Here is a 25,840-nt window from a genome sequence, read left to right as displayed (position 1 = left end):
CAGAAAGCCAACCCTATCCTGGTCTGCATTAAAAGCAGTGTGGCCAGCAGGTTGAGGGAAGTGATTCTTCCCCTATACTCAGGTCTTGTGAGTTCCCACCTGGAGTACTGTATCCATCCCTGGGGACGCCAACAGGAGAAAGATGTTGGTGGACCTGTCAGAAAGAGCCCAGATGAGAGCCACCAAGTTGCTCAGAGGGCTGGAGCACCTCTGCTGTGAAGACAGGCTGAGAGACTTGGGGTTGTTCAGTGAGGAGAAGAGGCTTCAGGAAGACCTTATAGCATTTCCCAGTACCTATAGGGGGACTACAGGGAGATTGGAGAGGGACTTTTTACAAAGGCATGTAGTGACAGGACAAGGAGGAATACCCTTAAACTGGAGTAGAGAAGGTTAGATTAGATTTTAGTAAGAAATTCTTTAACGTGAGGATGGTTGGGCACTGGAACAGATTGCACTGAGAGGGTGGAAACATCCCTAGAGATGTTCAAGGCTGCATGGGGCTGTAAGTAATCTGGTCTAGTGGAAGGTGGCCCTGCCCATGGCAGAGGGGTTGGAAGTGGATGATCTTTAAGGTCCTTTCCAACCCAAACCATTCAATGATTCCCTAATTTTTTGGTCAGAAATATAAGTGGGTCTAAATTGCACTTAACATATGACCTGAGAGACTCTAAAGACCATGCTATCAGTCAATTTAATTCTCACATGATTGTCTACAGAGCACCAAACCTTCTGGGAGGAAAACAATCACAGGGACTTATGAAGTGCAGCTTTAGTGATATAATTTGAAGAGAATAAGGGGATCTGAACATTAATGACTACACTTTAAAAAAATTTTTACTCTTCAAACTTTCTCTGTAGCCCCCTGTAACAGATTCACAATAACATGTGCTTTATGAGAAGCTTTTGAAAAAGAATGGGTGTCAGTGAAGAATAGAACACTAATAGCTAATCTGAAAAAACATTTGAAACCACTCAGCAGGCCAAGATAATCTTAGCACACTCATTAAGCTAAAAAGACACTGATGGCTGGTGAGATTTCAGTGTCAGAATCCTGACATGATTATCAAACCTTTTGTGTACTTGAAGGTATAGGATAAACCAGAGAGAATAAACTGTTTTCAGGGTAAAACAAAGGATCTGGGGGTTTTGTGGGAGGAGGTAACTGAGTCAAAGCATATATATTTTATCAGGAACTTTCCTGGGACTAGTACTGGAAAACAGATGAGCTTTACTATTACTGGAGTACTGGACTAGAACTGGTTCTGAGTAAGGGTCAATTGAAGAATGGATGGACCAAGCAGATATGTACTTCCGGATAGATGGTCTCACTGAGTATTCTGAATGAAGGAAGTCAAAAAAAGAACTTCTGACATTATATCCAAAGGGCAGGTGCAACTGAATACTGCTTATGGATTGCAGTCAGTAACAAACCACTTGTGCCGAATAAACACTGTAATCATTCTGCATACGCAAGAAGTGGAAGGCACATAGACAATATTCAAATAAATGCTAGTTTTGGTTCCAATGGCCCACACATATTTCTAAACAACACCAAAAATATTTTTAAATAGTGTTTCAAGCCAGCAGATCCTCCAAAAACAGTAAATACAACTCTTTCCAGTGCAGAAATTTCATGGAAAACGATCAACTTCCAAAAACAGTGTCTCTGTGGATAAATGTACACACTGAGAAACACCTAGCAATGTTAAAGGTCTAAAGCACTAAGTCACACATTGACAAAAATACAAAAGTAGTTCAGAAAAAAAAACAAGCTAGAAAACACCCATGCCATCAGGCACTGATCAACAAACACTATGGAATCTACTAGGGTGTAGGAGATCGAGTTATTAGTTTACTAGGAATAAAAACTTCCAAAGGACATATACAGATTTTTACGTAAAATTCAATCATGAGGCCAAAAGAGATTCCATGTAATGTATCCATAGACATCTTAGATATTTAATGAAGTCTATGTAACGGAAAACTTTTTAGAATAAAGTCCTATTTATTACTCATTTATAAAGGATTAGCATCTCATGTAAGTCACAGGCAGGTGATAGATTTAAGCAGCATATATTGCAGACATGCCGATAAAGACAAAAAATTAGTACAAAGCCCATGATAGCCTAGTGGGCTGCTAATGGACCCATGCAGATTCACTTCAAAATACAATTATTAAGGCTTAAAAATGCCAGTTAACTTGTTTTCCTCCATGCAGAACCAGGGACATAAAAAATGAAGAGTAGCAAGGTGGTGACCCTTCATAGCATGAAAAATGAAAGTAGTGGAGAGGCAACGAAGAGCGCAAGGGCAGCAACAGGTACAGAGGATGAAGGGAAAGAGAAGGGTGAGCATGAGAGAATTGCTCAAGCAGTGAAGCTTGAAAGAAAATGCTGAGGAACAACAACTGCTGATAAACACAATCAGACCAGGTAATGTCACAGAAGATCATAATAATCATAATGAACACATAAGTTTTGAAACTCTGTAATGGTCACTAAAGCTCACTACTAATCCTCTGTGAATGATTTAAAAGAATTATCTTGACAGAAGACATAAGCCTTATATTAAGTAGGTGGATGAAAACACCACAGAATTTAAAAATGTCTTCAGTACTGTCTCTCATGAGGTGCAAATAACAAAAAGGTACCATGTATAGAATGTCAATATAGATAAGTAAATCATCCTTGTATATTTACCAGTCCTCATCCTCTGGTATCTTGCTTAAGGGAGGGTTCAGGCAGTATATATGATAAGCCATATTACATTCATCACACAGGAGTTGCATGTGAGCATCCTGTTTGCCACCACACAAGTAACACGAACAAAACCGGCACTCCTTATCTGGATCAGCCCTACAGTGCTTGCATTCTGGGCCACTCTTTCCTGTCAAAAACAAAGAAACGTCAAATGCCATGTATCTCAGAAAAGTGCATTACTGTATCTACTGGAAAAACTACTCCTGAACATGAACACTGCCCTCTTGAAAATGTCTTTTTTTCTTACAGTGAGTTATTTAACTATCTAGGCTACTGAGTTTTCTTCTGCTGTATAAACAAGTGATAAAGAAAATGACTTATCATCTGCTTATCTTTATTTTCTCCTGTTCCAAACATGCTACTGCACATTCTCCCTACAGATGGAGCTTTGCTGCCTTTTGAAACTGTACAGCTTATCAGTTCCTTGTAAGTTAGTTTGCTTGGATAACATAAGCAACCAAAGTAAATATTTATTTTCAGAGTTGATTCTTGAATAGAAAGATGAGACGGATCCTTGATGTAGCGAGAGGAATTCTGGATACTTTAATGTACTAAGTGTATTGAGAAGGAAATTAATGACTAAAGGTCTGCAGAAATCCAAGCCCCTTCCTACAAAAGAAAAACATGCCCTTCCAACTGAATAGAATTTACAGAAAAATTGATCCACGTGATCATAAGGTATCAGTGTAAAAATCTCTGTGGAGAGAAACTCCAGATTGAAAGTCTTGTAAGAAAGTGGGACTGGAATGCCAAGTATTGTGCTGTATCTGCAGTCTCTCTGGAGGACCTTGAAAAACACTTAGCTTCAAAGATGGGACCAACTAGACCTAGAGAGGGAAGGGGATGGAGTTTTGATTAACAAAGAAGAGTCAGGGGCTGCTGATGTATTAAAAACCCACAGGGAAACACCCTGTGAAATGCCTCAAAGGAACTAGGACTTTTTCCTCTAAAAAGCTGATACAGTTGATAGCCCAACTGAAATGTCTATACACCAGTACATGTAGCATGGGTAACAATCAGGAGGAACTGAAAGTGACTGTGCAGCTGGAAAGGTATGATCTAATCACAATCACTGAAACTTGGTGGGACAAATCACACGACTGCAGCACTCCAAATGGTAGCTATAAACTGTTCAGAAGGGACAGGCAAGGAAGGAGGGACAGGCGATTTGACATTCATGGACTGATTGCACAGACCTGTCTTGAAAAACAGCAATTTTTTTCCTCTGTTTGCTTGCCCTCTTACTTTCAGCCACAAGGTCTTGTGGCTGAAAGTAAGAGGGCAAGCCAACAAAGGAAACCTCATGGTTTGTGTTTATTACTGGCCACCCCATCGAGAGGAACCTGTCAACAAAACCTTCTTACTTCAACTGCAGGAAGCATCACTCTGGTAGGTTCTGATCCACCCTGGGGAGTTCAGTTGCCCTGACATCTGCTGGAAAAGCAGCTTGGCAAGATATAAACAGTCCAGGAGACTCTTGGAGAGCATCAAGGATAGTTTCTTAATCCAGGTGACAGAGAAGAAGTTTTACTGCACCTGCTTACTGTCACAGATTAACTAAGTGGAAAGGTCAAGATCAGTGAAGTGATCGTGCCCTGGTGGAATTCACAATCTCGAGGGGTACAGGTCAAACAAAGATTAAAGTCAGTACCCTGAATTTAGGAGCCTGAACTTTTAGTTATTTAAGGAATTAGGGGACAGGACCCCCAGGAAAACTGCCCTCAGGGAAAAAGGAGCAGAACAGAATGGGTAGATCTTTAAGGATACTTTTCTTAGAGCCCAGGAACTCTCCCATCTGTGAGCATTCAGAAAAGGAAGGCAGGAGACCAGCCCTAGTAAGGACCTCCTGCTCAAACTGAAACACAAGAAGGAAAAACAAAGGCAATGAAACCAGTGACATGTATCCTGGGAAGAATATAGAGGCACTGCCTGGTTGTATAGGGACACGACTGGGAAAGCCAAGTTATAGTTAGAGTTGAATTTGGTGATGGATGCAAAGAGTAATAAGAATGGCTTCCACAGGTATGTTTGTCAAAAAAGAAGATTAAAGAAACTAAAAACCCCCTCTCTGCCCCCAAAAATGAGACCGAACTAATGACAACTGACATGGAGAAGAACTCTGAGGTATGCTGCAGTATTTTTGCCTCAGTGTTCACTAGTAATCGTCTTCTCACATCTCTCTAGACCATGAACCTCAAGAAAGTAACTGGGGAACTGAAGTCCCTCTGAGTGTAAGAGCAGATGAGATTCAAGATCACCTGAGAAACCTAAATGTACCCAAGACTATGAGACCCAATGAGATGCATCTCAGGGTCCTAAGAGAATTGGTTAATGTAGTTGCTAAGCCACTCTCCATCGTATCTGCAAAGCCATGACAGTCAGGGTAATTCCCAGTGGCTGGAGGAAAAGGAATATTTCACCCTTTTTAGAAAAGAGTAAAAACAGGACTCTGTGAATTATTGACCAGTCAGCCTCACCTCAGTGCCCAGTAAGATCCTAGAACAGAGATTCCTAGAAGACATGCCAAAGTATGTGTAAGACAGGAGGTGATTAAAGACAACCAACATGGCTTCACCAAGGGCAAACAGTGACTGACTGGTACAGTGGTCCCCTACAACAGATAGAATGCACCGGTGGTCAATGGAAGAATTACAGATGTCATTTACCCATCTGCAAGGCCTTTGATTTGGTCCCTCACAACATTCTTAATATAAAATTATAGAATCCTAGAATATCTAGAAGGAAACCACAAGGATGACTGAAGTCCAGTTGCTGGCTCTACAGAGGAGAGTCCATCACATCATGTGCCTGAAAGCGTTGTCCACACGCTTCTGGAACTGTCAGGCTTGGTGCTGTGACCATTTCCTTGAAGAGCCTGTTCCAGTGCTCAATTACCCTCTGGGTGCAGAACCATTCCTAATATCCAACTCAAACCTTTTCTGACACTTCAGGCCATTCCCACAGGTCCTGTCACTGTTCACCACACAGAAGAAATCAGTGTCTACCCCTCTTTCTCCCCTCACAAGGAAGATGTAGACTGCAATGAGGTCTCCCCTCAGTCTCCTCTTCTCCAGGTTGAACCCACCAAGTGACCTCAGCTTCTCACACAGCTTCCCCTCAAGGCCCTTCACCATCCTCAGTGCCCTCCTTTGGTCAGTCTCCAAGAGCTTTGTACCTTTCTTATATTCTTGCTGACAAATTGAAGAGATGAGTTTGATTAACGAACTCTTAGATGGATAAGGACTAGTCGGATGGTCCATATTCAATGGCTCAATGCAAAAGCGTAAACTAGTAAGAAGCTGTGTTCTTCAAGGGTCCATATTGGTCCAATATTATATTATACCTTCCTCAGAGACATACATAGTGGCATTGAGCCTACCCTCAACAAGGTTGTAGATTACACCAAGCTGAGCAGTCCAATTCATCATAAAATAACAGAATTAAAAGACCTTTAAAATCATCAAGTCTAAATGTCAACCCAGCACCACATCATGTTCAGCATAAAACCTAATGCAATATCCACACATCTTTAGAACACCACCAGGGATGGTGAGGCCACCACTTCCATAGGCAGCCTGGTCCAACAGGTACAACCCTTTCCATGGAGAATTTTTTCTCCATGGAAATGAAATCTAAACTTCCCCTGGTACAAATTAAGACCATTTCCTGCTTTCCTGTCCCTTGTTATCGGGGAGAAGAGACTGACCCCCATCTCACGACGATCTCCTTTCAGGAAGTTGTAGAGAGTGATAAGGTCTCAGGTCCTCTGAGCTTTTCTCCAGGCTAAACAATCCCAGCTCCCTCAGCTGCTCCTCATAGGATTTTTGTTCCAGACCCTTCACCAGCCTTGTTGCCCTTCTCTGGACATGCTTCAGGACCTCAATGCTTTTCTTGCAATGAGGAGCCCAGAACTGAACACAGTACTTGAGGTGTGGCCTCATCAGTGCCAAGTACAGGAGGACAATCACTTCCCTCTGTCCCACTGGACACACTATTTCTGATCCAGGCCAGGATGCCATTGGCCTTCTTGGCCACCTGGGCACACTGCTGGCTCATGTTCAGCCACTGTCAACCAGTACCCCCAGGTCCTTTTCCTCTGGGAAGCTTTCCAGCCACTCTGTCGCTAGTCTGTAGTGCTGTCTGGGGTGGCTGTGACCCAAGTGCAGGACCTGGCACTTGGCCTTGTTGAACCTCATAGTACTGGCCTCAGTCCATTGATCCAATGTGTTCAGAACCCTTTGCAGAGCCTTCCTATCCCTCCAGCAGATCAACACATCCACCTAACTTGGTGTGTTTGCAAACTAGCTGCAGGTGCATTCAATTACCTCATCCAGTTAATCAATAAAGATATTCAGTAGGACTGGTCCTAGTACTGAGCCCTGGGGAACACCACTGGTGACCGGCTGCCAGCTGGATGTAACTCCATTCCCCACCACTCCCTGGGCACAGCCATCCTGCTGCATTACCCAACCAAGCCCTGAGCAGCCAGTTTCTCCAAGAGAATGCTGTGGGAAATGGTGTCAAAATCTTCATTCACAAAATCCCAGGTAGAAACATTCACAGCCTTTCCCTCATCCTCTAGGTGAGTCAGCCTGTCATGGAGATCAGATTAGTCAAGCATATTATTGGCCTTGCACAAACCCTGCTACCTAGGTGTGATTGCCTCATTGTCCTGTACATGTTGTGTGAAGGCACTCAAGGTGATCTGCTTCAGGACCTTCCCCAGCACTGAGGTCAGGCTGGCAGGCCTGCAGTTCCCAGGATTGTCCTTCTGACCACTACTAGAGCGGGTCCAGAGGAGGGCCATGAAGATGATCAGAGGGCTGGAGCACTTCTCCTATGAAGAAAGGCTGAGAGAGATGGGGCTGTTCAGCCTGGAAAAAAGAAGGTTCCAGGGAGACCTTTCTGTGGCCTTTCAATACTTCAAGGGGGCATCTCAAAAAGGTTTTTACCAGGGTCTGTAATGACAGGGAGTAACAGTAATGACAAGGAACAATAGTTTTTAATTGAAAGAGAACAGACAGACACGAGAAGAAATTTTTTACTGTGAGTGCTAAGACACTGGCACAAGCTACCTGGTGTGGATGCCCCCTCCCTGGAAGCTTTCAAAGTCAGGCTGAATGGGGCTTTGAGCAACCTGATCTAATGCAAGATACCCTTGCCCATGGCAGGGGTTTTGGACTAGAAGATCTTTAAAGGTCCCTTCCAACTGAAACCATTCTATGATAAGAAGTGCTAGATCACTGCAGTTTGAATTACTGTTTTTAAGAGAAAAAACCTTAAAACTGAATAATATGAAAGAATCACGGAAGAGGAAAAATTACCAGCAACAGACACGAGGTTTAGTTTCCAGTACTGCTGGGAAAACATGAGAAGCAAATGTGTAAGGCTACCAGTAGTGACTATTTTGCTAAGTCTTGAAGGCAAAGATACAGATTTTAAAAAAGCCAAGATCTCTGAGTACAGTGATTCAACTAAAGTCTAGCCTAGAAGATGTACCTATATGCTATCCAAATGGAAGTAATCTTCTATTAGTTTAAGACTTCTCTCTCAAGGTTCATTTGAAGAGAAAGGAAAAATTTTAAAGAGTGCTGATGAACAAATCTGAGGATTTTCCAGTACAGTTAGGCTGAACTCACAATCTGTCCAAGATGACAACACCAATTCAAGTCAAGTCGGCCTGAAGAAATCCCAGATAACTGTTATCTCTTTTGAAAAATTTTAGAAGTGGTGACTGAACATTCCCTAAGGAAACCCACTAGTATACCTCATTCAATAAATAATAGAGAAAATGAAGCTGCCTATTTTTCTGTATCTCTTATCATCACACATTGTGCCTATCTAATTTACTGGTTTCTGTTACTAGTTTCTTAGGTCAAAGGTTACCAATACTTTTTTGTTTGCTTGTTTGTTTAAAAAGGGCAAGAGAAAAAAAGGTCCACATATTTTAGTTCAGTTAAACAATATCTGAAGTTCTCAACTTTCTTCCATATAAAAACCAACTACAAGCTGTCATTTCCATGAAATGACTTCACTTTTCACATCTGATTTAACCACGTTGTAAGTCATATTGCACTAATTACGGTTGCATTATTGGGGTCACATGAAGACAGGTCTGTTCACTTCAACCAGGAGTTTAGTTGCATATTTCATATTATTTGTATTTATAAAATGAAATACAAAATAATTTTTTTTTGCAGGAAGAATTATCATAGGTTCATAACACAAATTTGGATTCTGATGGAAGTAACATACGTTGATATCTAGGTCTTATGTAATAATAATAATGGCCAGTCTTTACGAGCAAAGATCCGGGGAAGGTCTTTACACCTTCCAGCCTGCGCATTGGATTTTTTAGGTGAGACACAGTGTGCGCAGATCTGAGCCCACCCTTTAATCCTAAGGTTCATCTGCCGGGGCCAAGAGAGCTTGGACAGTGGCAGCGAGGTCCTAAGGACGTAGATGGGTTGCCTTTAAGGGCTAACGAGCTCCATCTACCCGGGGAGTGTCCCTGACTGGGAATCGAACCCGGGCCTCGGCAGTGACAGCGCCGCGCCCTTACCACTAGACCACTTTTGCATATAAATGCAATGTATTTACAAGTATGTATCTTCTTAGATTTCTATAGTTCTAATATAATTTTCTGATGGGTTTAGCCTTACTGTTTTCCTCAGCTGTAGAATTTATTTTCCATTAAATAATTAGAAAATAACTATTTTTAATTGTAAATGCCAAATATACACTGACATAGACGTACATTGACATCACTTTACACATACAAAACCTAACTAATATGTGGCCATGCTCAAGGAGTAACGTTTTTTCTGCAGAGACAACCTACACTGTTGTCGTGGTTTTGCCCTGGGTCAATTTGCTTTTACCCCCCCCTCATACAATTAGTATAAGTTGAGAGAAGGTTTATGCAGACAAAAAGAGACTGGATTGGGAAAAAAGGTATGAGTATTTATTACTAGTATAATAAAAACTACTAAAGAATTATATCTACAATAATTCTACTTAAGTAAAAGTTGTACATAATCTGATGAAGATTATTTCCACAGTAGGCATTCTATCTTTTGGAGAGGGTATGGACAGTAGCTTAGGATGGACAAAAATACAGTCAGTGCATTTTCTTACATTGTGCTTACAACAAACTCTTGCATATTTAAGGCAAATAATTTATTTTCATTTCATCTGCTGTTGTGGTAATAAAAATCTGCATCTTTCCATAGTATATAAGTGAAGGGAGTTGTGTGTTTACAGATATGTGTGTAGATGAATATATATTTAAACTTTTTTCAATCCACGGTACAAATGGTGTCATAAGAACAGACCAGAGGGAAAGGGTATACTGGTGGTTATGTCATACAGCTCAGATGATGCTGTGCATATGCAAATAAAGGGAGGACAGCTACCCTGGCCAAAAAATCAGAACCACACGAGCGAACTTGTGTGATGAGAAAGCTGGCAGCAGGAAGAAGGGCAGTTCAAGAAATAAGGCTGAGTTCCCACACCAATTAAGTTTTCAGGGTTACATTTTATAATACTATATTTATGAGTGACATTTATTTATGAAGGTTTATAAAAAATATCCTCAAATTAATAAAATTGGGACCAGAAACAAAATTAAATAAAACATACAAAGGGGTGCAAATCTCTACACAGATGTCAGTATGTCAGTAGTTTAAGCAAAGAGGTTACAAATAAGGAAATGGCTGCCAAAAGAGGAGGGAAAGAGCTGTAAGTGACAATGAAGATCTTGACTTTGAAACAATAAATGTGGCAATCAGTGTAAAAAGTACACTGACTGGTGAGGCCACCCCTCAAGTCTTGTGTTGGGCACCTCACTCCAAGAAGGACACTGAGGTGCTGGAGTGAGTCCAGAGAAGGGCAATGAAGCTGGTGAAGGGTCTGGAGCACAAGTACTATGAGGAGCAGCTGACGGAGCTGGAGTTGTTTAGCCTGGAGAAAAAAAAGGCTCAGTGAACCTGAGACCTTGCTCTCTACAACTACCTGAAAGGAGGCTGTAGTTAGGTGAGGGTCAGTCAATAGGACAAGAAGAAATGGCTTCAAGTCATGCTGGGGAGTTTTTAGAATGGATATTAGGAAAACTGCTTCACAGAAAGGGTGGTCAAGCACTGCAACAGGCTGCCCAAAGAAGGGGTGGAAGTGTTCAAAAAACATGTAGATGTGGCACTGAGGGACATGGTTTAGTGGTGGACTTGGTAGTGCTGGGTTAAGGGTTGGACTTGATGGTCTTAAGGGTCTTTCGCAACCTACATGATTGTATGATAAATAAATACTCATGTCAGATCAAATGGCACCATTGTAGAGAATTATGTGTAGTCAGCAGTACAGTAATCACTCATTTCCGTAACACAGAATAAAAAAAATTCATTGCACAGTAGCTGTGAGGAAGAACCAAATGAACCACAATAATTTTTCATGTCATTTAAAACATTGTATAAACAATTAGACTCGCAAAATAAATAGCATGTAAATGCAAAACAGTATTTGTAGGTTTTTATTTTCTCACATTACTATTTCTAAAATCAAAACATTCTTCAAGATATTGGAAAGACCTCTTAACGTGACCAAGAAAAAATAAAGCAGAATGGATGGTTCGCTTTCTTTTTATAGTAATCTGAGTACAGTAATTCACAAATAATGAAAAAACAATAGTTGAGAAATTGATATCTTTACTTTTAAGAATATCACAGAGAATGGTATTTGCTCCTCTGAAAAAGAGTGGTTTTTTTAAAATGACAGCAAATAAACATGCGAACTAGTTCTTGTGCACTGAGAGCCACCTATAAAGGTTCTGAAAAATTGCCCTGAAGTCAGGAGTGTAATATAGAATAATATCTAATACCTACCCGTAGAACTTACTTTAGTAAGTTTTCAAGCTTAGGATAAAATGTCACGCTACCTTTTAGAGGAACTGCAACGAACTCCTTCCTGTGGTTGTGGGGAGGATAAGGAGGTCTGTCATGGTTATTTTTTTAGAAGATCATGCTGGGCCAACTGATACAAAGATTAATTATCCTTTGTGCCAAAGCTGCTTGTACCATGAACAAAAAAGTTCCTTATCTTTTTTTTTTTTTGTTTAATTCTGAGATAATGACAGAGCTAAAGTGCATCACTACAGACTGATTCTATCTTTGGCATTTATTAATTTATTAAAAGTTGAAATCACATGTCAATTGCAATAGCAATTCTGGTGACCTGAACACCTCTCTAGGAACTTAAGTGAGATTACAAATTCATTTAGCACTGTTCATTTAGAACATTATCAGCTGTTTCCCTTTTCCACTGCTAATGACTGACAGCAGTAAACTGTTACCACTTTTTGAATATAGCAAGAAATAGAGCCATCTTACAGTAGCTATACTTTTAGAACAGAAATCTAAAAAAGATTCTATGTTATTACTTTCCTGAACACAAAACAATTATTATTACTAACTCTGCGTGCTAATACTTCTATTTTTTTTAAAGAAATATCACTCAATTTGTATTTATATTCAAAAAATTTAAAAAGCTCATACTTTTGAAATCTCCATCCCCAAATGTCAATGGATAGGCTCCTGGCTTTTCAATCTTGTACATTTCCTCTATAAAAAGGATTTTACAATCATTTATTGTGTCTTCTGGGCCTCTGAAAAACAAAAAGAATAAAAAGTACATTCAGCTTAGTTCCTCAGACCTAGATTCTGTACTTTATGAATTCTAAGCAATAAGATAAACATAAGTAGCATTTTCTTTTCATCACTGATAGGATATTTTATTTCACGTAACTCACAAAAATCTGTCTAGTGCTGTAACTCTTAAGAAAAAAATTTAGCACGTACGTAGGGCTTGCTTAAAGAAAAAACTACTCCATGACTCTCAAAACTGCCTGGTAGCTGAGTAGATCCTTACTGACAGTCATCCATAATGGTTTAATTCCACTTGTAAATCCTCAATGTCTTTTTGGCTGAACACAGTAGACCAGACGAAAGTGTATCCTCTGGAATACAGCATATCAAATGTTACTATAAATGTTTAGTGTCAGAAATGAACCAGAAATGTGACTACAAGACACATCATAATTGGAACTCACAGAGCAAGAAAAGCAACAGACAATTTCAAAAGCCCTTCTATGATTTATAACTGTTTTGCAAATCTAAAACTCAATTTGGAAAGCCACATACCCTACCATACTGAATTATGTACTGTTAGAAGTCCTGCTAAAGTCAGGTTTCAGTGCAAAATCTGCTTACCATATCTCAGTGATTAGTAGCAACAACTACTCCAAGACCCTGCAACAGTAGTGCCAAAAGACTTCTAGTGAAGGATTAGAAAATACTAAATGTAAAGATTCTCATCTCCTCTTATTAAAATAACTTATATCTACACAAATTCTAACTCAACTGTAAACATATGTAGGAAGAAGTGTCTGTAAAGACACTGACTGTTGTAAAGCACTGCCTTTTCCTCCTTCCTTAGGATGAAACTGTGCTTTCTTCCACTGCCTGTTCTCCTAACACTTTTAATTTACCACCCAATCTAGAACTAAGCAGGAATTTTCAGTATAACAACACTGGATATCTGTAAGAAACAATCACAGAGAAAATTCTTTTGAAGAAAGTCAGTCAGGTTGCATATCCCCATAAAAAAGGTCTAGGTTGCAAAACGAAATCAAACTACAGACAGGTGGGGAAAGAAGGTATTAGATTAATATTCAATAATTCATATTCAACCGGAACAACATAACATCTCCAGAAACATCAGGTTTCAGTCTGGGATCTGTGGCTGTCTGCTCTACCTCTTTGTTTGCTCCCACCTCCTTCTTTGTGCTGACTCCCAGTTCTTGGACTCTGACACATGATGACCTAACTAAGGCAGGGGAAAACTAAGCCAGGATTAAAAAAACACACGCACAAAACATTTTGTGCTGGCCCTCAGTACTGCAGTATTTAGGTCTCCATGGAACTGGGGTTGAGAGGACTCTTAGTGTCCTGATTGGCTGTAATTGTCTTTTAAGTGTACCAGTAGCTGTTTACTTAGGCACCTCTATTTATTCTGACCCCTTTTTTAGCCCCGCAGTTTTGGAGGAAGAACATTGCCCATTGTTGGTCACATTCACAAACAGCAAATGCTAGCAAATTTCAAATATTTGGGCTATTTGAACAAATGCTGCATCAATGCAAATACAGCCATCAGATAAAGAGTTTGCTTTCCCGACCAGGAAAATCACTTATTTAAGATAATCTTCATTTGCACCCTAAGGGGGCATTACTTTAAAGCAGTTCTGGCCATTCTGGGTAACACCTCTCAGATTTAGCATGCAAAGACACTTTGAATTATCCACAACCCATACTCAGTAATTCACAGTCATAAAAACACATTCAATAAATTCAGTTATAGAAAGGACAAGTTGTAAACATAATCTTTAGCAGGAAAACTAAATCAACAAATAAAGAGTGAGCTCCTCAAAACATCAACGTTTCCCAGGTTATATTCTCTACCATGGAGAGTCTTTTCTAAACTATCATATATTTTCAGTTATTCCTCGATTATTTAAAAACAAAACAAAACACACCTGACACTCTTAAATGCCACAAATCTATGCTAGAACCTTCCTTTGTTGTAACACTGTTTGACTGCCTACCCAGCTTGATTCCTCCAGGACTTATTTCTAACAGAACTCAAGGCGGTAAATCTAATTTAAAATAAAAATACAGAATTATGCCTTCTTTCACATCATTTAAAATGAAACTTTATACTCAATGTAGCAGCTAAAACCATGACTTTACCCATGTCAAGGGATACACTGATATTCTCTAATTCCAGTAAATTTCAGACATATTTCAGAATATTTTCACTAATTTTTGCATTCTGCAAACACTGAATGCATGTAATGTATAACCACCATCTCTATTATGATGTAAAACTGCATCTAGAAAAACTCGCAATGTTTTCTCTCCTGTCTTTCGGTTTAGAGCAGTTTAACTTTAATTTGTCCCCCTTTTTTTCACTGCATTTTCCACAGAAAACTAACAAGTAGTTATCAAAGAAAAAAGAGTTTTTCATCACCGGTAATTCTCTGCATGCAGTTCATGGTCAACAAGGAGGGTGGCAAAACACCACACAGTTGTAGTCGAAGTTTTACAGACACTCGTGTTACTGCTATCCACATCTTTGGGAAACAAGCCAAACCTGAGTTCAGCAGAACATTTATTAGGAGTAAATTCCACTGTCGATTTGAACTACTAAAATTACTTTTAATGGCAATGATTATCACATTATTTTCTTAAAAGATACCATGAAAATATTTTAAGTTAGTTCAGTTACATAAGTGTTCCCAATGGCACCACAACGTAAGTTTTTGTGAAGTATGCAGAAGCACAGACTCTTATCATCAACTTTACTATAAATATCATCTAAACAAAAATATCTCAATCATTTCCATTAAATGTCACAGCTGCACATCTGGAACTACAGAGGAAGATCAGCTACCATTGTGAAAAATCATGGCTAATAATAAATGGTTAAGCCTTACTGAAGAAACTCTGTTCAGCTGGTTGCTCTTAAAAGACTAATATTTCTGCTGCAGTACACATACAACAGCTTTAATAATGATCAGGCTGTGTATCATCTGATTTTGAAACTATAGTTATCTAATAAATTTGTGATTATATTACACTGTCAAATGCTTACAAGAAGTATAACCTTTATTCATTTCTTCACCTTACCATACCAAAAATAATATCTATCATACATTATGCAGAATATTTCAAGTAAGTACACTAAATCCTTTAAAAGAATTAAATCCCAAAACAGACCCAGACTCTTCAATATGACAGAATTCCTAATGCAAGCCTTCCTTTTAGATTGGTTAGTCACAGTCAGAGAGAAATCTTCAGCTGAACCTTCTTATACCTGCACTTTCCCCACACACACTTCCTCTTTTTTCTAACCTTCATGTTGCAAAATCTTCATAGACACACAAAATCACAGTTGATTAGATATGTGACAACTGGGCATTATCCTGGATATTTCAAAGGTCAGTTTTACAGAAAATAAAGGCTGCTGGACAGTTACCACACTTAGAAAACCTTATCAGTTCTTACAGTCTGAGAGATTAAATTACAATTGTCAGGTCTCTGTCTGGAATTCTTTGGTTTTACCACTTTACCATAATGAAATTACCAAAAAAATATTTCAACACACAGGAAGAGTCAAAATACAATGCTGTATAAAAACAGGGGAGAAAATTAGTAGAAAAATACTCATAAAAGTTCTATTCACACTAAGAATTACAAGGAAAAGTGTCTAATGACAATTTACCTTAAGGCCCCCTAAGAGCAAAACCTTACTCACACTAAGTCATGTTTACCACAGACTACTAATTCATAAACAGCCTTTATGGTGACTGTCAAGAGGTACCGTCCAGGTCAGAAGAGAAACAGCCACAGAATAAACCCTAACAGAATATAATGTCAGCTACGCTCTCCAGTGTTCAAATACAGTTAACCAACAATACAAAGATCAAAACAGGACCAGATTTACTACCACTTTCAGTATCTTTTCACATGCAACACTTTGCTTACATCCCATGGTCAATAAGCCTCTATTCTGATTTGCAAAGTTTCCAGCACTGCATTATCAAACAACAGTTGAATAACTTGTTCAAAAAATACACAATCTTTTCAATATTAGCATTCAAAATGCTTGTTAGAACTTCAGATATCATCTCCTTAGAAGTGGTTGAGCTGCTGGGGTCCATGCCTAGTATGTATATGATTCAACAGCACTGCATCGACATTTACACTTTGTGCCTTCACATTTAACATCTGCATGAACTTGTATCCTGACATCCTCAATATACACTCTGTAAAGTGAGGACTGTTTTTTAAAAACATTTTTCTTTGTCTTTGAAACTAGAGAAACTGTGTTCCTGAACTGAGCTTATGAAAAATTGTTTATCAAATTTGTAACAATATAAGGCTAGAGAATCAAGTATGTTCTACTGCAACAAATGAGCTCTACAGAAAAGAACTATGTTGTGATGTTCACTTCATCATAATCACTCCAAGTTACTATCAGTCAAAAGAATTTTTTGAAATGAAAGTAAATGCATGTAACAGCAGGCATATTTCAAAAGATGTTAAATGGAGACGAGTTCAACCTGATATAAAGTATTGTAAAGTGAATATTACTACTTGCTGCTTTACATTTAAACACTAACTGTAACTTTGACTAAACTGTAGTTTCAACAAACTGCAAACAACAATTGTCTACAAGAATGGAAAAAGGGCTAAAACACCCATAAAACAATTACAACCCTCACCAAATGACTAGAGATTTGATTTTAAACTGGCTTGTTTCAAAGCTGACTTACAAAATTCTTCTCACATGAAGATAGTACACTACATTGACAATTTGACCAAATTCTGCTAGGTTATGCAACTACATAGAGGATCTTTTGATTGTACACATGCAGAAAAATAAACAATTCTTTCAAGATGTTTTCAGAATATTTCACACCCATTTGTTTTATCATGAAAATAAAAATGCACAGTTACAAAATGGGACAGTAGTAGCTCTGCTTTTATTTCAAGTTTTCTATTATTACACAACCCACTGTAAAGACAGAGACACAGGACAACTTCTAAACTATGCAAAGAGTTATTACTACTCTCTCATAACATTAATATTTAAACAGCAAAAAAAATTAAAAAATATTTTTAAGGATATGTTGAAGACCTTACCATCAAAAATTTCCTAATCTAATGTACATTTTTAAGGTCTTTAAGACCAAAACACACATACAGCTGACTCCCAAACCTACAAATTCATATCGTGGAAATACACACAACACAGGCAGGATATTACTTTTTTTCATCTCAAAACAATGTATTATAGTTCATGATGCCCAATTCTGAAAGCATAGACTTGGATGCAACAACTACTCTTTTTTCCTTAGCCTGGGATCTGTAAAGGAGGTCACCCCTAGAGTAGCTGGGGAAAGCACTGGCCTGAGAGAAGAGCCAGCAACACTGCCAGAGCCTCATGACTCAATGCAAGTCGGTGCCCCACGCCACGCACACACCACCGAGATGGAGCCTCGGGAGGGCGGCCCTGTCCGTGGTGCTGCAGGAACATGAACGCCCCTGCCCATTCCCAAACATTCCTGTGCCATCACCCAACTGTTCCCTTCCTGAACTCGCAATTGAGGCACTACCACAAATGCTCAGTGGGCGCCTACAGCTTCCAAATCCAAGTTCAATCTCACAGATGCTAACACCTGAATGGCCAAGAAGAACCAGGTAAAAAGAGCTGGTTAGAGACCCACAAAGATGGTATCCCAAAGGCTGCATAAATGAAAAACAAAGCTACAGGAGCTGTCCTCGGCATCACAGAGCATGGTCTAAGCTCAGTAGGTTTCTCTGTGTGTTAGCAGACTGAACTGCAACACACAGAACAATGCAAAGAGTCTGCTCCAGACATTATTCCAGCAGTCTGGACTACTCAATAAGCTCTTTCACATTAGGAAAAAGCAGAGCTACAAACAGGTGATTTTTACCAGAAGAGGTTAAAAGCTTCTATCCAGATTTTTTCAGAGAGTAGATGCAGCACACACTCATCATGAGCTTACATAATCACTTTAGAGATCTGCTTGGAAAAATCCTACTAGATACCCTGTAGAGAAGGGCCCAGTAGAGACAGTTGATATTTAAGGATCACCCCCTCCAAGCTCCAAAATGGTCTATCACCATGTGCAGGATATCAAAGGCAGCAGGAAGCCTGCAGAGATGAGTAAGGAGCTCCCATACCAACCTGAGATACAAAAAAGAAAATTGTAAGTGGTGGATGCCAGGACAGCTGACCTGAGGCAGGAGGAGGTATGGAGTTCCTGTCTTATTGTGCAGGCATAGGGTTGGGAAAGTCAATGTCTACCTTGATTTGAACCTGGCAAGAGATGTGAAGGGCAATAAATAAAAACAGGAAAGGAAAACTAGAGAAAATGTGAGCCCAGTGCTAAATACAGAAGAGAAAGGCCCCTGATGACATTGAACACTGAAAAAGCCAAGGTACTTGGCCCTTTCTTTGCCTCAAGTGTTTACTTCTGAGACCAATGTCTGAGACTAGAAGGAATGCCCAGAGCAAGGAAGAATTAGACCCAGTGGAGGACTGGGTTATGGAGCACTTACTGGAGAGTAGCTTGGTAGATACAGACCTTGAGGAAATTACAAACAACAACCATAAACCAGCTATGTGTCCCTGCAAGCACAGAAGGCCCATAGCCTCCTAGATTACATTAAGAGCAGCATTGCCAGCAGCTAGAGGGAAGGCAAACATTCCTCAAAACTTAGCACTAGTTAGGCCAAGCCTAGGCTCCCCAGGGAACATAGACATGGGATTACAGAAGTGGCTCTAGAAAATGACACAAATTATTAGGGAACTGGAACATCATTGATAGAGGATGTTTAGTCTAGAGAATAGAAAAATTGTGTGGGGGTGGCTCTCAACCATGTGTATACACAGGGTGAGACTCCTCTAAATAGTGCCCTCTGCTAGGATAAGAGATAAGAGGTACAAACACGACACATGTATTTTGCATAGCCAGAGTAAATTTTCTTTTTATGGTGACTGTTCAGGGAGGTTGTTGAGTCTCCACTCATAAAGATATTCAAAACTCAACTGGATATAGTTCTAGCCAATCTGCTCCAGCTGATCCTGTTTGAACAATTGCAGGAGCTCTTTTCCATCCTCTGTGATTTTCTTAAATGTATACATATATTTCAACACTACTACTTTTTCTTTTATTTTTATAATGCTTTTCCTAATATTGTGCTCATCAACCACCCAACCACTGTCTGCCTTTTTGCACTTCAGTTTATTTCTTCTGTTCTTCCTCTTCTGTTTGGTATTACTTTTCCTCAGTGGGAAGAAATTAAGCTTCAAAACATTACCCCCCAAAAAGCAAGTCAAAAGACTGTTGTATTTCCAAGTCTGCATGTTTATTACAGAAAGGACACTGATACAAATACTGAAGATACAGTTTATATTCTGGGAAACCAAAGAAGACCCTCGAGATCCAAGTCAACCCATTCTTCACCTTCAAAATATATTTTCATCTTAGAGTAATTATTTAGAAAATAATGGTTAGGAAATCAAAAACACTGTAAATTTTAGCACTTGGTACTTTTACTTTTTTGTTATTTTGTTAAAGCAATTAATCCTTTAATAAGTATTTGAAAATTTAAGCTTTTAAATGCTATTCAAAGAAACAATTTTCTGTCCTTCTGTTGAAATTTATTCTAGTCTATGAGTCTCCCTTTTGTGTCTTGATGTAAGGAGCATGTGTGTGTTTTTGAGTGGGTGGGTGGAATCTAGTATTTTTACTGAAGTTTATTTAATACTAACTGAGAATAAATCACTTTGCCTTATTTTCCTCCTTTTTATACAACCTGAATACTGTTAGTCTTCATTACATGGTGGCTCCTGTTCACCTTACTGTTTTACCAAGACCCACAGATCCAACCAGCACTGCTGCAAAGGGCTCTGCCTTCCCTGCTGCAAGAAAACTCTGCATTTATCCACCTTGACTTTCTTGAGTCCCCTGTCATCCACTGCTCCTGACTGTTCAGGTCTCTCTGACTTGCAGTACCCTTGAATTTCCATCAATTTAGTGCGTCTGCACGCTTGTCAAGAGTGCCCTGCATTGCCACTGCCACACTGTTGCTTAAGATACTGAACAGTACAGGTCCCGGGTACATCTCCACAGTTCCCTGCTAGTTATCACTTTCCAGAGAGTGTAACCACTATCCTCTGAGCATGATCATTCAATCTTTTGTTTTCTAAACCCACCTAGCTGCCCATCAACTCAGATTACTACAAGAATCACCAGACTGATATGGGATACTATGGGACAACAGACAACAGATATTTTACATGCTGAAGTAAGCTACATCTTTTGCCTTGGCCGCAAAAATAATAATTTTATCACAAAAGGCAAATAAGCTTGGAAAGCATGATTTATTCTTGGGAAAAATTCTACTCTGGCTATTCCAAATAACCCCCACCTTGGCCAGCACTTCCAAGAGGACTGTCCCCTCTTTTCCACAGACTGAAATAAGGCTAACTGGCTTTCTTTCAAAATGGATGTAATATTTGCCTTTCTCCAGTTGTCAGGGCCAAAGTGGTATTAAGTCAAGTGTCTGTTGACACAAGTTGTGCAATTAACCACATTTTGATCCATAGGATTTGCCTGCTCCTTTTCCTTGGAGAGATTTGTCCTCCAAAGTCTTACCCTTTCACTAGCAGGACTAAGATCTCATGTGACAGGGCTACTTAGTTTGAGAGACAAACCTTTTCCATAAGGCAGAGTTGGTTTGCAACTCACATTTTAAAATTACAAGACAAAAGAACAGTACATTCACAGTGCAAAAGACTAAACTCGAATTACAAGCACCTAGTATACTTTCCCTCCATTTTGGGATAGCAAAGTCAAACAATCAAATATCAATTTCTCCATATTGCCAATTAAGAACAGGCAGTGTAAGAGGAAATGGCACAAAGGACAAATCAATTACTTTTTATGTCCTCTCTTTAAGAATCTGGAAAAAGGGAGTATCAAGATAAAATATTTCTTCCATACAAGAAAAATAATTATGGACAAACAATCTTAAAAAACTAATCCTTCAACTCCTCCCTACTCAATGGAAGCTCCTGAAGATTTGTCCTCTTTAAGGCAGTAAAATGAAGTATGCAAGGAAATAAATTGCATGGAGGAATAGCTATGATCTGTGCAGGACCTGTTCATCATAAAAATTCATGAGGAGTTTATAAAATGGAAATTTTTGTCCAAAGGGAAAGGGCAAAGAAGAAATATGAAAAGGATATCTATAATAACAAGTTGGTCAAATGTTTTTTAAAATGTACTCTTTCAGTTCATAGACTCAGAGCATAGCTGGATTGGAAAGGACCTTAAGGATCACCTAATTCCAACCTCCCTGCCACGGGCAGGGATGCCTTCCACTGGACCTGGTTCCTCAGAGCCCCATCCAGCCTGGCCTCGAACACTTCCAGAGATGGGAAATCCACAGCTTCTCCTGACAACCTGTTCCAGTGCCTCACCACCCTTTTTCCTAAGAACTTCTTCCTAATATCTAATCTAAACCTATTGTCCTTCAGTGTGAAGCCATTCCCCCTTGTCCTGTCACTACATGCTCCTGTAAAAAGTCTCTCCCCATCGTTCTTGTAGTCTCCTCTCAGGTACTGGAAGGCTGCAATTCGGTCACCCCTAAGCCTTTTCTTTTCCAGACTGAACAATCCCAACTCTCTCAATATTCCCTCATAAAAGAGGTGCTCCAACCCACTAATCATGTTGGTGGCCTCCTCTGGACTTGCTCCAACAGGTCAATGTTCTTCTTGTGCTGAGGACCCTGGAAATGGATGCAGTGCTCCAGGTGGGGTCTCACAAGAGCAGAGCAGAGGGACAGAATCACCTCCCTCAACCTCCTGTTCAAGCTGCTTTTGATGCAGCCCAAGATACAATTGGCTTTCTGGGCTGTGAGCACATGCTGCTGGCTCATGATCAGCCTGTCATCCACCAGCACGTCCAAGTCCTTCTTGGTAGAGCTGCTCTTGATCAGATCATCCCCTAGTCTGGACTGATACTGGGGGTTTGACATTATAGGTGCTGAACCAAGGTACTGTATCTCATTTACGACCTTGGAAAAGAGGACAATTACCACAGTGAGCAGTCATAGGCTTCACTCTGTTCATGCTCTCTTTATGAGCTGTTCTCCATCAAATATTGTTCTTCTGTCTCACATTTGATGGAAACAATGCATCCTGAACACTAACCTTTCTCCCATCCAAGTGCAACAGCCTTCCTCTAGAACCCAGAGGCTGACACTGCGTCCCAATATCTCCTGGGTAGTTTGTTCTATACATTAATCATTATGTGCCTAATCATTAATGGAAGGTACTTTACACTACTCCAAAGTCTGCTTAATAATATTCTATCCTCATGCCCGTTGTATCTTTTAATTCTTTACTTTTCCTCAAAACTGAAGCAAAGTCAGAAACTTAATCTGGAATTTAACAGTTTGATTCTCACACTCCACCACAGCAAACATGACTTCTTTTGTTCAACAGGGTAATTAAGTGGTACCCAAAATACTACTCTTGTTGTCAAAAGTCATTCCTGTTAAGAGTTGGGAGATTATTACCTACGACTGCATATCACAAAAAGAGCCATCTCTAGCTGTAGTCTAGGAAAAGCAGTACAAAGAAATGCTTAAGGAGTTCTAAGCATCACCTCTACAGTCACCCCAATGGCCAATTAGAATCTACCTTGGTTTGAAATACTTGTTGATTCAAAAGAAGGTCTCTTCTTCAAAGGAGGTGACCAGCTCCACTGAAGTCACAAGAAGAGGAAAGAGGGAAACATAAATTCACCTTTTCAGGTGAATTCACCTTTCAGAAGTTTTGTTGCTGCTTTTACATCCATGCAAGAAAACTGCAGGCAGGGTCTTTGGCAATTAAAATTCTTATTATTAGGATACCTGCTGATCCAGCATGACAATGATTTAAAAAAATGGGTCCAAGTAAATCTTGTTTATATTTCACACAGAATCAAAACAATGTCTTCCCAGATCAATCAGCAACAGTCGAAGACATTACAATAAAATAATACATATTTTATACAATAAGATAAATAAACTGAAAAGTTATTATGGATAGAAGATCATGCAAGCATTAATAAGGCAAAAAAATTTCAGGTCTAAAGAAGAAACACTCTATGAGAACTATACTACTGGGCACCTATCAAAGTAGGACAACAACAACTGTGACGTGATGATTATCACAACATATACTGAGGGGGACAGGAAGCACAGCACTGTTATTTTTTTAAGTGTAAAAACAAGGTACAACTGTCAATACACTTTTATACTAGTTAGATAGAAATTCAGAGGCATAAGAACTCTTGAAATGACACAAAAAACCCATATAAGGATTGTATCATTGTTAGTTCAGTATTCTGTGTCAAGTGTTTAATTTCTGTGCCTTTGCAAAGCTGTAAAAACAAATACACTTAAGACTTTAAAAAACCAGAAGTTCAATATAAATGGAAAACCTCGTCCAAAAGAAGTAAAAGGAGCAGCTAAGAGTAAAATCTGTACACGCAGTAAAAAGATAATTAAAAAATATCATACTGCATTCTGAGAACAAAACATGTTAGATGTGAATATAGGGAGTATTGAGACGAAAAACATGAACACATCCCACAAAAAAAGAGGAAGACAAACACCCGATCTAGCAAGTTACAAGAAAAATATAATAAGCATATTTAAAAATTGAGATAAATTAATCTGAAAACAAAATAATCCTTTCTTTTTGGGAGCAGGAAGCGTCATACAAAAACCTGTGGAACTAAAAGATGACAAATGCAAACATGAAAATTTAGGACCCTTCCCATTACATTCCCTTATGGTTGCTTAGGAAAAGACCACAAATTCATTATATACTCACTCATTCAAAGGCAAAAATTCTGCACACTCCATGGAATTTATACCTACATTCTTGTGTATCTCCAAAGGCTTAAGCAAAATACAAGTCTTGGTATTGAGAGAGTCCTTGCTAAACTTAAACTTTCAAAGGCTGACTGATGAAAACCTAAGAGCTGATTTTGTCTTTGTTCAATTCTAGCACGGAGAAAACACAGAGCATTATTTTTCTACTTTGGTTTGATTTGGTGTGGTGAATTTAAACATGCCTGCTAGCTCCATGGTAAATTGTGAACAGTTAGCGTCACAAAGATGACAAGTCCTATTATTCTCGATTGCAAATGACTGCTGTCATCACGAAACAGAAGATTCTCCCTAAAAAGAAAAACAGAGGATGTCCAAAACCAGAGGTGCATCTTGTCATTTAAAATCAGTTCAGAGGTACCACAATACCAATACTCTGAGCTGAGAATCTCACATTCAGATTTTCTGAACTGCAGGCATGCACACAGTCATGAGAAACCTATAGTCTAATGCACCGCTGCTTCCCTAGTTTTTGTATCTGAGACACAGTAAATCCTATTTGGATAGGTTGTAGACATCCTGTAATTACAAATTTCAGTTGCTATGCAAATACATTACAAATGATAATTATTAGTATGTGGTCAATTCTTCGCATAATGATGTCTTTATCTTCCCTGTTAAGTCTCATTCCTCTCTTTGGATCTCTAATTCATATCTGTTTCCCAAAAGATGAACTAGAACAAACGATGACAGACTGTACAGGATTTTTCCTTTGGGTTATGACTAAACCATAAGTAAAAGTAACATCTAACAACACATGTGTCAAAAGCTACAGTAAAAAAGAAGTATTCATCACATGTTCTACCAGCTTCAAAGCATTACCACAAACAGCACATGATCTCGCTACTTCTTGTGATTGTGCCAACAGCCTCATGAAATCTTTGTCAAAAGCAACCAAGATCAATAAATCAAACATTTAAGTATTTCGTACAAAATTGTTTATACAAAGTCTCTTTGATGTAATACCACAAAAGCAAAAAACTCCACATGATGAATATATCTGAAGCAACCCTAAGAGCTCTGTGTCCCTTTACTGCCTGCTAAGGTTGTTCTGAAGTAGCACACAAATGACTAGTCATTAACATACAATCAATTAATCACTAACATAGAATCATAAAAAATTCAAAATAATGTCACTTTTATTTGAGATAAATAATTAGTGCTAATATTACATCAAGAACGCAATATAAAATAATGAATTTTAGAATATTAATATATTAATTATATTATTCTAAATTAAAATAATAGTATAATTACATGATAAATCTAAAATAAATGTATTTAATACTATTTATTTTATATTAATATATTACCAAACATTGAAACGCAGAGATTTGTTTTTACTTTGCAAATCAACACACCTGAAATGTAAAGTGATTATTGTTGCAGCATGTTCCTTACACAAGTTTATGAATAGCAGGAGATTTATCTTGCACTTTTACTACTATCTGAGAGGAATGACTCAGGTAGCGCACGTGATACAGAATTATTCCT

The 25,840-nt window shown here is 38.9% G+C and overlaps 1 protein-coding gene across 2 annotated transcripts in view; it reads right to left on the bottom strand.

Annotated features, from left to right (window-relative positions):
* Positions 1–25,840, bottom strand: part of UHRF2 (ubiquitin like with PHD and ring finger domains 2) — an 81,856-nt gene that overhangs the window by 21,156 nt on the left and 34,860 nt on the right. For both annotated transcript variants that reach the window (XM_050328716.1, XM_050328717.1), the window contains exons 5-6: positions 12,305–12,414; positions 2,700–2,886 (exon numbers count right to left, since the gene is read on the bottom strand). In XM_050328716.1, the coding sequence (XP_050184673.1) occupies positions 2,700–2,886; positions 12,305–12,414 (297 nt within the window). The remainder of the gene's footprint in view (positions 1–2,699; positions 2,887–12,304; positions 12,415–25,840) is intronic.

This window comes from Myiozetetes cayanensis, unplaced genomic scaffold, assembly GCF_022539395.1.
Source record: "Myiozetetes cayanensis isolate MyiCay16 unplaced genomic scaffold, myiCay2020 scf4, whole genome shotgun sequence".
NCBI lineage: Eukaryota > Metazoa > Chordata > Aves > Passeriformes > Tyrannidae > Myiozetetes > Myiozetetes cayanensis.
The sequence above is the reverse complement of the archived record's forward strand: the minus strand, read 5'-3'. Positions and strand labels throughout refer to the sequence as shown.